Source organism: Mobula hypostoma, chromosome 1 (genome assembly GCF_963921235.1).
Source record: "Mobula hypostoma chromosome 1, sMobHyp1.1, whole genome shotgun sequence".
Taxonomy (NCBI): Eukaryota; Metazoa; Chordata; class Chondrichthyes; order Myliobatiformes; family Myliobatidae; genus Mobula; species Mobula hypostoma.
In genome coordinates this window covers 133,259,033-133,272,546 of record NC_086097.1, presented here as the reverse complement: position 1 = coordinate 133,272,546, position 13,514 = coordinate 133,259,033, and the positions used below count along the sequence as shown (strand labels likewise).

Here is a 13,514-nt window from a genome sequence, read left to right as displayed (position 1 = left end):
AATAATGAGCCAATTTATTGTTTTAACTCCTGGCTTCAGGTGCTTACAATTAAGAGCCTTGCACTTGGAGCACGTGAGGGACTTGCTGGTGAATGAGTGATGAGGAAAGGTGAACTGAATTGTAAACTTTTCAGTGAGCTGCATCAAGCTATGTCACGACACTGGAGGGTGTATGGAGTGACTAACAAATGAATAGGCCACACAGCACTTACACCCACTCCATGCTTCAGAATCATGGCTGCTCTTCTATCTCAGCTCCATTTACCTGCACTGTTCCCATCCACATCTCATGATTCCCTTAATATCCAGAATTCTGTCAACCCCTGTTCTAAATATTCTACGTGTCTTCCATCATCCCGGCTCTTTCCCCTCTCCATTTTCCCATTACCTGACACCCCTTCCACTAGCTTCCCTCCCTCACTGCCCCTTCCACTTCCCTTCTTGTGCTCTGTGCTCCACCTTCCTATCCCCAAAGAGCCTTTTTCTGTGCAGTGCTGTTCTATGTTCTATTTACTGGTCATGTTTTAACCTGGGTCTCACTCCCGCGCTTCATTATGGCTCCTAGCCCACTGGCCTGGGTTTATAGTAAGGCTGAGATCCTTGCACAGGAAGGGCAGCTGACCAGTACTGTCCATCCGTCACTCAAAAGGCAATGTCAGTCATACTCCACAAACTTCAGTGACATCAAGGGCCTAATACTGCCTTCTGGGTGAAGCCAGAGATCCAAGAATCTCTCTCTGTGCTATATACTAACAGCAGGTAGTGTATTACCAAAATCACTGATGATCATTATAGATAGTACCTCATAGTACTTCCCTGTTTACAAAGGAACATAATACTGGGCCCTGCAAGTAACATTTGGATGAAGGCACACTGCATATGCAATTCAACACCCTACCCCACTTCCCTTCCAAATCTCTCCCCCATCAGGTCCTGATTCCTTAATGGATTCCATCATTACCTTCTTGACCCATCAGGATAAGAGCTTATAGTTCCTTGTATTCCTCCTCATATCTGTCCAGTATCCACCCCCAACCTCCACATTCCTCCTCGCCCCCTTCACCTCACTCCATTTGACTCTATTTTTTTTTCTCACTTCTTGTGCCTCCATCAGTAATTCACCTGCCTTTATCTCCAATCTCCACACCATTCCCCTCCCCTACCTGGCACAACCTGCTGTCATCTGCTCAACCCACCAATTGTCTTGGATATAGTCTCATGACTCCCCTTCTCCTCTTTATACAGGCCATCTTCCCTCTCCTCTCTCAGATGCTACTCAACCTGCTGAGATTGTGATACCTAATAAATTTCAGTTGACTCCTGTCGACTCGTCACCCATGCTGCTGAACAAGTGTCCTAATGTCTCCTTGCATATTTCACTGAATTAACAAAGGGTTTAATCCCAAAAAGTAATGTCTTTTTCCCTCCACAGATGCTGCCTGCCCTGCTGAGTTCCTCCAGAATTTTGTTTGTTGGTGGTTTTCCTGCCTCACACAGAGGACGTGCAAGAGACTGCAGATGCTGGAACTTAAAGCAAAGAACAAACTGCTGGAGGAATTCAACAGGTCAAGCAACAGTTGGGGGAAGAAAAGGGACAGTCAGTGTTTCAGGTCAAGACCCTACGTCGGGACTGGTGAAGCCCCTGAACGTCACCTCCACAGATGCTGTTTGATCTGCTGACTTCCTTCAGCAGTTTGTTTTATGGTTTTCTTAGGCTACCCAAGCAGAAAATGTAATACACATTCATTATTGTCCATAAAATCTGAAATAACACAAAGCCGCATGGAGTTAGACTGGAATTACAGCACAGAAGCAGACCATATTCCCTAACTGCCCCATTCTGTTCGTGTTTCACAGGAGCCCTCCTTCATCTCACACTTGTGGTGTTAAACCTTCTCTTCTTCCTCCTCCCACCGCTCCTCATCGTTTTACATAGAAACATAGAAAATAGGTGCAGGAGTAGGCCATTCGGCCCTTCGAGCCTGCATCGCCATTTATTATGATCATGGCTGATCATCCAACTCAGAACCCCGCACCAGCCTTCCCTCCATACCCCCTGATCCCCGTAGCCACAAGGGCCATATCTAACTCCCTCTTAAATATAGCCAATGAACTGGCCTCAACTGTTTCCTGTGGCAGAGAATTCCACAGATTCACCACTCTTTGTGTGAAGAAGTTTTTCCTAATCTCGGTCCTAAAAGGCTTCCCCTTTATCCTCAAACTGTGACCCCTTGTTCTGGACTTCCCCAACATCGGGAACAACCTTCCTGCATCTAGCCTGTCCAATCCCTTTAGGATTTTATACGTTTCAATCAGATCCCCCCTCAATCTTCTAAATTCCAACGAGGACAAGCCCAGTTCATCCAGTCTTTCTTCATATGAAAGTCCTGCCATCCCAGGAATCAATCTGGTGAACCTTCTTTGTACTCCCTCTATGGCAAGGATGTCTTTCCTCAGATTAGGGGACCAAAACTGCACACAATACTCCAGGTGTGGTCTCACCAAGGCCTTGTACAACTGCAGTAGTACCTCCCTGCTCCTGTACTCGAATCCTCTCGCTATAAATGCCAGCATACCATTCACCTTTTTCACCACCTGCTGTACCTGCATGCCCACTTTCAATGACTGGTGTATAATGACACTAGTCACCGCCTGCCATTCTGAAAAGGTCCCGTTTATTCCCACTCTTTGCTTCCTGTCTGCTAACCAATTCTCCATCCACATCAATAACCTACCCCTAATACCGTGTGCTTTAAGTTTGCACACTAAACTCCTGTGTGGGACCTTGTCAAAAGCCTTTTGAAAATCCAAATATACCACATCCACTGGTTCTCCCCTATCCACTCTACTAGTTACATCCTCAAAAAATTCTATGAGATTCGTCAGACATGATTTTCCTTTCACAAATCCATGCTGACTTTGTCCGATCATTTCACCGCTTTCCAAATGTGCTGTTATCACATCTTTGATAACTGACTCCAGCAGTTTCCCCACCACCGACGTTAGGCTAACCGGTCTATAATTCCCCAGTTTCTGCCTCCCTCCTTTTTAAAAAAGTGGGGTTACATTAGCCACCCTCCAATCCTCAGGAACTAGTCCAGAATCTAACGAGTTTTGAAAAATTATCACTAATGCATCCACTATTTCTTGGGCTACTTCCTTAAGCACTCTAGGATGCAGACCATCTGGCCCTGGGGATTTATCTGCCTTCAATCCCTTCAATTTACCTAACACCACTTCCCTACTAACATGTATTTCGCTCAGTTCCTCCATCTCACTGGACCCTCTGTCCCCTACTATTTCTTGAAGATTATTTATGTCCTCCTTAGTGAAGACAGAACCAAAGTAATTATTCAATTGGTCTGCCATGTCCTTGCTCCCCATAATCAATTCACCTGTTTCTGTCTGTAGGGGACCTACATTTGTCTTTACCAGTCTTTTCCTTTTTACATATCTATAAAAGTTTTTAGTCAGTTTTTATGTTCCCTGCCAGTTTTCTCTCATAATCTTTTTTCCCCTTCCTAATTAAGCCCTTTGCCCTCCTCTGCTGAACTCTGAATTTCTCCCAGTCCTCACGTGAGCCACTTTCTCTGGCTAATTTGTATGCTTCTTCTTTGGAATTGATACTATCCCTAATTTCTCTTGTCAGCCACGGGTGCACTACCTTCCTTGATTTATTCTTTTGCCAAACTGGGATGAACAATTGTTGTAGTTCATCCATGCAACCTTTAAATGCTTGCCATTGCATATCCACCGTCATCCTTTAAGTGTCATTTGCCAGTCTATCTTAGCTAATTCACGTCTCATACCTTCAAAGTTACCCCTCTTTAAGTTCAGAACCTTTGTTTCTGAATTAAATATGTCACTCTCCATCTTAATGAAGAATTCCACCATATTATGGTCACTCTTACCCAAGGGGCCTCTCACGACAAGATTGCTAATTAACCCTTCCTCATTGCTCAAAACCCAGTCCAGAATAGCCTGCTCTCTAGTTGGTTCCTCGACATGTTGGTTCAAAAACCATCCCGCATACATTCCAAGAAATCCTCTTCCTCAGCACCTTTACCAATTTGGTTCACCCAATCTACATGTAGATTGAAGTCACCCATTATAACTGCTGTTCCTTTATTGCACACATTTCTAATTTCCTGTTTAATACCATCTCCGACCTCACTACTACTGTTAGGTGGCCTGTACACAACTCCCACCAGCGTCTTCTGCCCCTTAGTGTTACGCAGCTCTACCCATATCGATTCCACATCTTCCCGGCTTATGTCCTTCCTTTCTATTGCGTTAATCTCTTCTTTAACCAGCAACGCCACCCCACCTTCCTTTCCTTCATGCCTATCCCTCCTGAATATTGAATATCCCTGAACGTTGAGCTCCCATCATCCCTGGTCACTCTGGAGCCATGTCTCTGTGATCCCAACTATATCATAATCATTAATAACAATCTGCACTTTCAATTCATCCACCTTATTACGAATACTCCTTGCATTGACACACAAAGCCTTCAGGCGCTCTTTTACAACTCTCTTAGCCCTTATACAATTATGTTGAAAAGTGGCCCTTTTTAATGCTTGCCCTGGATTTGTCAGCCTGCCACTTTTACTTTTCTCCTTAGTACTTTTTGCTTCTACCCTCACTTTACACCCCTCTGTCTCTCTGCACTGGTTCCCATCCCCCTGTTGTGAACTAACGTCCTCACGCCTAGCCTCTTTAATTTGATTCCCACCCACCAACCATTCTAGTTTAAAGTCACCTCAGTAGCCCTCGCTAATCTCCCTGCCAGGATATTGGTCGCCCTAGGATTCAAGTGTAACCCGTCCTTTTTGTACAGGTCACGCCTGCGCCAAAAGAGGTCCCAATGATCCAAAAACTTGAATCCCTGCCCCCTGCTCCAATCCCTCAGCCACGCATTTATCCTCCACCTCATCGCATTCCTACTCTCACTGTCGCGTGGCACAGGCAGTAATCCCGAGATTACTACCTTTGCGGTCCTTTTTCTCAACTCCCTTCCTAGCTCCCTATATTCTCCTTTCAGGACCTCATCCCTTTTCCTACCTATGTCATTGTTATTTTCATTAATTGAGACACAAGAGAACTACACACACACAAATATCAGGAGGAACGCAGCATCTATGGAGTGAAATGAACTGCTGATGTTTTGGGCCATGACTCTTCTGCAGGACAATGATTTTGGCTTACAAAATGCACTAAATTTGCATCTGGACAAAAGCATAATAATTGTAGGAAATGCTTGATTAATTTATCCTCTGACACAGGCTGAAGCAACAAATGTTACTCATCTCCACAGAGAGCTCTCCCAAGTGGGGTTATGGTGAAATAATCATTTTCAAGCTCCACATTACCTTATTAGTAACTATCACATCACAAAGATAAAGATGTTAATGATATACTTGTGTCTTACTTGGGGCCATCGGATAACCAAGCAGTTATCCTTTATAAATATGCCATTCAACGTCATTGCCCTGTGGAAACATGAACTTGGAAACACTGTGCTACAAAGCACCATTATACACTGTGCCAAACCGCTCCCAGTTCCTGCCGATGGAGTTAGCCACGTATGGGAATGAAGTTTATCATGAGGTTCCATCAGTCACTGGATGATGAAATGATCCGAAATGTCTAACTATAAAGCTGGCAGCACAGTTCAGGTGATGGATTATTGTTAGCCATTGTAACTATTATGCTTGCAGCAGCAAATGCAGATCTTACACCTTACCCAAATAAATTTAGTGATAGCTCTACTTGCTCCGAACTTTCCCTGTAGTAGTGATGAGAAAAGGTGCCATGATAATCACCAAAGACAAATGGAGACATACTGTAACTCCCATAACAATAAAGGTACAGAATACAATCAAAACTACCCGAGCTGTCAGACCAATGAGGGACTTTAACATAGGGTACTGAGTGACCATCAACTATAAATTTGGCCACTGGTGTTCATCGCAAACCCAGATATCAGTATTGCAGAACATTGCCCTTGTGGGAGATCAGCTCCTGCTCTGTGGACAGCACTCTTGCCTCTGAGACAATAGCTTTCAGTTCAAGTCCTCCTCTAGCCACTTCAGGCTGATGCTCCTGGTTGGGCACTGAGGGAGTTGCTTTCATATGAGATGGGAAACCAAGGCCTCGCTGCCTTCCTTGCTTGAGTTAAAAATAATGACACTATTCAAGAAAGAGCAAGGGCATTCTTGCTAAGCTGCAGGAAGCTTTTCCTAGATGATTTTTTAAAAAAAAACTTATTGGTTATTTCTTTCATTATTGTAGGTGGGATCTTGCTATATTCAAAATGGCTGCTGCACACTCATGCACATCATTCTCCTGTGCTTTACTTTCCTGCACACCTTTAGCCAATGAAGACAGCTGCTTAAACCCAAAGTTCTTTCTCGACCTTAAGAGGAAAGGGACGCCTTGGTTTCTGGTCCTGTCACAATCTACATAAACCCAACCCTAGACACAGAGGGAGAAAGAGACCATTTACCTTCTGTTGCTTGGGTGCCTTCTTTGGTGACATCTGCAAAGAAATAGAAGAGTAATGGAGTTGTATTTGAGATAAACATGTTGTACCACACAGTGGTGAAATTTCTTTGTGTTCACTTAGCAAATCATGCAGTTTCTCTTTATTAAAATACTTTTTGGGCACTGGAATCCTTGCCCTGTTATATCCAAAGCTGCACCAGGTTCTTGATTAGCAAGAGAGTCAAAGGTTTCTGGAAAAGGTAGGAGAATGGGGTGGGGGGGGGGAGGTGGGGGTATCAGCCAAGATCAAATGACAGAGCAGATTGAGAGCCTAGAAATGAATCGGTGCCAAATATAGTACAAAAAGAATTGTTTAGATACGATCAAAACTGAAGTCCCATCTACATCAACATGTATAAGCAGAAAAGTAGGGCACCAAGGCAGTTTCCCTGAGCAACACTAAAAGGCATCTCTTAGAAAAATGGTCTCCAAGACAGACAAAAAATAATTCTCTCCATGATAAATGAATGAAACAAATTAGGGGCACTATCAGAGGGGCCAACCCAGTTCTCCAGGTGATCTAGAGGATGTTGTGGTCAATTGTGTCAAAGGCAGCATTTGCCTAAGATATGAGATATGTTGGCATCAGTACTGAGCCTAAGGTTGCTGACAATTTTGGTAAGGGCTGGCTCCATGCTGTGGTTTGCTCTAAAATCTGACTGAAACTATTCTAGAATATTGTTCTTATTCAGAAAGTTGATGAATTAGTTGATAATGACTTTCTCAAGATTCATGCCCAGGAAAGGAAGATTTGATATAGACCTGCTCATACCTCACTATCAAGGTTTGGCTTTTTAAGTAGGGGTTTGACAGCCACGGTTATAAAGGCATCTGGGAAAACTCCCGTTTCAAGGGATGTGTTAATAATTTTCCTAACAGAATTGAAAACACTATTAAAGGTGTCCTTCAAAAGTGTGGTAGACACAGAGTTGAGACAGCAAGTAGATGGTTTCCTCTTTGTTACATTCATATAGAGTTCTGAATCAGAAAAAACTTGTAAATTTGGACATTGTTGCTGTCTTTCTGAGAGTTGGCTGTAGATGTTATCAGTATCTGTAGCTATACTCTCCCTAATGGAAGTAATTTTGTTGATTAAAAAAATATTGCAAATCCCTTATATTTTGTGGCAGACGCTTGAATGAGGACAATGAGGTGGTGAGGAGAGGGCATACAGGAGCAAGATATGCCAACTAGTGGAGTGGTGTCACAGCAACAACCTGGCACTCAATGTCTGTAAGATGAAAGAGGTAATTGTGGACTCCAGAAGGGCAAGACAAAGGAACACATACTAGTCCTCAGAGGGAAGTGGAGAGAGTGAGCAGTTTCAAGTTCCTGGGTGTCAAGATTTCTGAGGATCTAGCCTGGTCCCACATATTGATGCAGTTATAAAGAAGGCAAGGCATTTGTTACACTTTATTAGGAGTTTGATGAGATTTGGTATGTCAACAAATATGCTCAAAAACTTCTATAGTTGTACCGTGGAGAGCATTCTGACAGGGTACATCACTGTCTGGTATGGGGGGGGGGGGGCTACTGCAAAAAAAAAAAAAAGCTGCAGAGGGTTGTAAGTTTAGTTGGTACCATCTTGGGTGCTAGCCTACAAAGTACCCAGGACATCTTCAAGTAGTGGTGTCTCAGAAAGGCAGCGTCCATTATTAAGGGCCTCCGGCACCCAGGGCATGCCCTTTTCTCACTATTACCATCAGGTAGGAGGTACAGAAGCCTGAAGGCACACACTTAATGATTCAGGAACAGCTTCTTCCTCTCTGCCATCCGATTGCTAAATGGACCTTGAACCGATGGACACTACCTCATATTTTTAATATATATTATTTCTGTTTTTTGCATGATTTTAATCTATTCAATATACGTATACTGTAATTGATTTTTTTTTTTGTTCTGTATTATGTATTGCATTGAACTGCTGCTGCTAAGTTAACAAATTTCATGTCACATGCTGGTGATAATAAACCTGATTCTGTTTATAGGTTGAGGCAGGGCTCAACAGTCAGTTTATAGTTGACAACAATATTCTTTAATCGCCATTATTCTCTGTAATAATCTTGGGAAAATGAGCTCTTCTTACAGAGCATGTAGCAGCATTAAAGGGGCCAAAATTTTCCTTGAAAATATTATGGTGGATTCCAGTCCAGTTTTCCTCATTTTCCCTCAGCTACTCTGCATGATCTCGAGTCCATGGACAGAATTGTTTAACCATGGAGACATTTTACTGAGTAATTTCTTTTTAACACTAAGTGGGGCCACTGCGTTTAATATATTTGTCAAGTTATTGTTGAAAGAATCGGTCATTTTATTTACTGAGCAGTTTGGGTCACATGGGTCTGATAAACTAGCCAGCTCAACAAACATAAGTTGTGTTGCAGTATGAAGAAACCGTTCTTCTTAAACTGTAGTTTCTTTCCTTGTCTTGGTGCCGGGTAGGAGGACATCAAAAAGTACACAAAAGTGATCAGAGATGTTGGCATCAGAGGGCCAATAATAATATTTAACCCTTTTGTCATTACTAAATCATGTGTTATTCCAAGTCAATGGGTGACCTCAGAGACATGCTAGGTGAGATCTAGGTTGTCTAGTAAACTCATGAATTCAAGCTGCCATAGAGTTCGCATTTGAGAGATCATTAATTTCAATACTGAAATCACCAGAGATGAGAATCTTGTCATTGTTCAACCTAACAGAGGATAAGAATTCTGAGAATTCCAAGAGAAACAAGGCATTGGATTTAGGAGGACGATAAATGCTAATGCAGAGGACAGGATCCGTACTGCAAATTTTAAACATACAGTATGTACCACAAAACTTGAAAATTTGTTGACAGAGAATAGATTGCAGCTAAAATGCTTTTTAAACATATTGGCAAACAACTGTCATAGTAAGGCAGACACAGTTCAGATAACTATCTGTATTCATAGAAACATAGAAAATAGGTGCAGGAGTAGGCCATTCGGCCCTTCGAGCCTGCACCACCATTTATTATGATCATGGCTGATCATCCAACTCAGAACCCTGCACCAGCCTTCCCTCCATACCCCCTGATCCCCGTAGCCACAGGGGCCATATCTAACTCCCTCTTAAATATAGCCAATGAACTGGCCTCAACTGTTTCCTGTGGCAGAGAATTCCACAGATTCACCACTCTCTGTGTGAAGAAGTTTTTCCTAATCTCAGTCCTAAAAGGCTTCCCCTCTATCCTTAAACTGTGACCCCTCGTTCTGGACTTCCCCAACATCAGGAGCAATCTTCCTGCATCTAGCCTGTCCAATCCCTTTAGGATTTTATACGTTTCAATCAGATCCCCCCTCAATCTTCTAAATTCCAACGAGTACAAGCCGAGTTCATCCAGTCTTTCTTCATATGAAAGTCCTGCCATCCCAGGAGTCAATCTGGTGGAACCTTCTTTGTACTCCCTCTATGGCAAGGATGTCTTTCCTCAGATTAGGGGACCAAAACTGCACACAATACTCCAGGTGTGGTCTCACCAAGGCCTTGTACAACTGCAGTAGTACCTCCCTGCTCCTGTACTCGAATCCTCTCGCTATAAATGCCAGCATACCATTCGCCTTTTTCACCGCCTGCTGTACCTGCATGCCCACTTTCAATAACTGGTGTATAATGACACCCAGGTCTCGTTGCACCTCCCCTTTTCCTAATCGGCCACCATTCAGATAATAATCTGTTTTCCTATTTTTGCCACCAAAATGGATAACTTCACATTTATCCACATTAAATTGCATCTGCCATGAATTTGCCTACTCACCCAACCTATCCAAGTCACCCTGCATCCTCTTAGCATCCTCCTCACAGCTAACACTGCCGCCCAGCTTCGTGTCATCCGCAAACTTGGAGATGCTGCATTTAATTCTCTCATCCAAGTTATTAATATATATTGTAAACAACTGGGGTCCCAGCACTGAGCCTTGTGGTACCCCACTAGTCACCGCCTGCCATTCTGAAAAGGTCCCGTTTATTCCCACTCTTTGCTTCCTGTCTGCTAACCAATTCTCTATCCACATCAATACCTTACCCCCAATACCGTGTGCTTTAAGTTTGCACACTAATCTCCTGTGTGGGACCTTGTCAAAAGCCTTCATTTGACTTTAACCAGGTCTCAGATAAGAACATAAAATCAAGGACTGTAGAAGCAATAAAATCACTTAAGATAGAAGTCTTATTGGAAAGGGATCTCACATTTAGAAGAGCAAGCTTAAACAGAGTAGCTTGCAGCAGAGCAACAGGGGATGTAGTTTTCAAGAGTAAAAGGTAATTTCTTCTAACACCTTTAATAGGATAGTTGAATGTGGGGGCCTTTCGGGCGACAATGGTGTGAACTGGATGGGTAACATTTACAGACTGCTGGACAGTGAGGAGGAAGTAGTTAGGGAAGGACCACATGTACCATTGATTGTAAGTTGTCATACACATGGGTTTGTCTCTGATTCAGATTTGTAAACAGTATAACGTGCTTATGGCAATAGATGAATTTTTCTGATGTTGAGGTAAAGACAGTCCATTTCACAAAGGATGGATATAGCACTTAGCATAATCTTTTTCCTGAGTAGTGCCCCTGAATTACTGCAGTTGCTTGGAAAGTAAATAGTGGGAACAATTGTGAAAAGGTAGGCTGGGATGGGTTGGGCAGCCTTCCTAGTTCCTAACACCTTGTAATCTGCAGCTTTCATTTGGTCTTAATCACTGGCTGCAATGGAGACATAAATCACGTCCAAGTTATTAACACTTCTCTTGATAGATAATCAACATTGTGGCTTGAAGATAGGAGACAATCCCCTGCCCAACTAAAAACACCAACAAGATCTCACCATGTTCTTAAAGAAGTGGACAACAGCGCTATCGTCACTCTGCCTTCCTGCTCCATGATGTGCCTTGTGCATAGTGGGGGCCATTAACACACCCCTTGCCGGTTCCTGAAACACATACAGTCTCTTTGTGTTAAAGGATACTGAAATGCAACTGGAATTTTGAAGAATCAAACAAGTAACTAATCACCATTCTATCTTACGTTAATCACTCACCATGTTTACAATTGTGTAAATGCCAATGTGAATTTTGAACAAAAGTCATTTAGTATAGCAGATACAAGTAGTAAAAATTAAAAAAAATTCTCACTGAATCTGTCAGTTTTGCACTAATTGTAACAGTATTAACATTCCAGATTGACATTTCAATAATGTTTGAAAATATAAACATTTAAAAAAGGAAGAAAGGAAGGAGGCAGCAAAAAGAAAATTACAGACCTATTAGTCTGACATTGGTAGTTGGAAAGATATTGGAGTCAATCCTCAAGGACGAGTTTATGAAATACCTCGAGGTGCATGACAAGCTAGGCCGAATCTTTGCATGGTTTCATGAAGGGAAGATCCTGCCTCACCAACCTATTGGAATTTTTTGAGGTAATCTCGAATAAGATTGACAAGGGAGAGGCTGTGGATGTTGTGTATTTGGATTTTCAAAAGGCCTTCAAGAAGGTGCCGCGTAAAAGGCTGCTTAATAAGATGAGAGCCCATGGAATTACAGGAAAGATATTGAAATGGGTGGAGCATTGGCTGATAGGCAGAAAGCAAAGGGTGGGAATAAAGGGATCCTATTCTGATTGGTTGCCGGTGTTCCGCAGGGGTTGGTGTTGGGGCCACGTCTTTTTACGATGTACATCGATGATTTGGATTTTGGATTAAATGGTTTTGTGGCTAAGTTTGCGGATGACACCAAGATAGGTGGAGGAGCAGGAAATGTTGACGAAACGGAAAGGTTGCAGAGATACTTAGTTGGTTTAGGAGAGTGGGCAAAGAAATGGCAGATGAGATACAACGTTGACAAATGTACGGTTGTACATTTTGGAAGAAGAAATAATTGGGCAGATTATTATTTAGATGGGGAGAAAATTCAAAAATTGGAAGTGCAAAGGGACTTGGGGGTCCTCGTGCAGGATACCCTAAAGTTGGATTGGCGGTAAGGAAAGCGAATGCTATGTTGGCATTCATTTCAAGAGGAATAGTGTATAAGAGTAAGGAGGTTTTGATGAGGCTCTATGAGGCATTAGTGAGACCTCATTTGGAATATTGTGTGCAGTTTTGGGCCCCCTATCTTAGAAAGGATGTACTGATGTTGGAGAGAGTTCAGAGAAGATTTACGAGGATGATTCCTGGAATGCAGGGGCTAACATATGAGGAGCGTTTGTCGGCTCTTAGGCTGTATTCACTAGAGTATAGAAGAATGAGAGGGGATCTCATAGAAACATTTTGAATGTTGAAAGGGTTGGACAGAGTAGATGTGGAAAGGTTGTTTCCCTTGGTGGGTGAGTCCAGGACAAGAGGCCATAGTCTTAGAATTAGAGGGTACCCAGTTAAAACAGAGATGAGGAGAAATTTTTTTAGCCAGAGGGTCGTGGATTTGTGGAATTCATTGCCACATATGGCTGTGGAGGCCCGATCATTGAGGGTGTTTAAGGAGGAGATTGACAGGTATCTAATTAGTCAGGGTATCAAGGGATATAGGGAAAAAGCCGGAAATTGGAACTAGATGGGTGAATAGTTCAGCTCATGGGGGAGCTGTGGAGCAGACTCGATGGGTCGAATGGCCTACTTCTGCTCCTTTGTCTTGTGATCTTGTGAAAAAAATCTTTTACTGGCAACACTAAGTGGGATAAAGAGTTCAGGAGCAAGGGGGTTACTCTGAATGAGAATGACAATTCTGCATCGTTTTTCTTTTTACTACCTCAATGCACTTATGTATGGAACGAACTATCTGGATAGTACATAGACAAAAGCTTTTCACTGTATCCTAGTACATGTGACAATAATAAACCAACACCAATATACCAAGAGCCTGCTGGCAACATGAGACGTTTCAATTTCTGGTCGTGGGACGCATGCAGGAAAGCCTGCTTTGCTTAATTGCCAATCAAGGCCAAACTCCATACTCCTTCATTCACT

The 13,514-nt window shown here is 42.7% G+C and overlaps 1 protein-coding gene across 9 annotated transcripts in view; it reads right to left on the bottom strand.

Moving 5' to 3' along the window:
- mbpb (myelin basic protein b) overlaps window positions 1–13,514 on the bottom strand; it is a 189,474-nt gene that overhangs the window by 15,711 nt on the left and 160,249 nt on the right. For 8 of the 9 annotated variants that reach the window (XM_063055818.1, XM_063055823.1, XM_063055873.1 and 5 more), the window contains 3 exons: window positions 11,385–11,489; window positions 6,509–6,541; window positions 5,747–5,788 (listed from right to left, as the gene is read on the bottom strand). In XM_063055818.1, the coding sequence (XP_062911888.1) occupies window positions 5,747–5,788; window positions 6,509–6,541; window positions 11,385–11,489 (180 nt within the window). The remainder of the gene's footprint in view (window positions 1–5,746; window positions 5,789–6,508; window positions 6,542–11,384; window positions 11,490–13,514) is intronic. The other variant, XM_063055832.1, reaches the window with a different exon arrangement.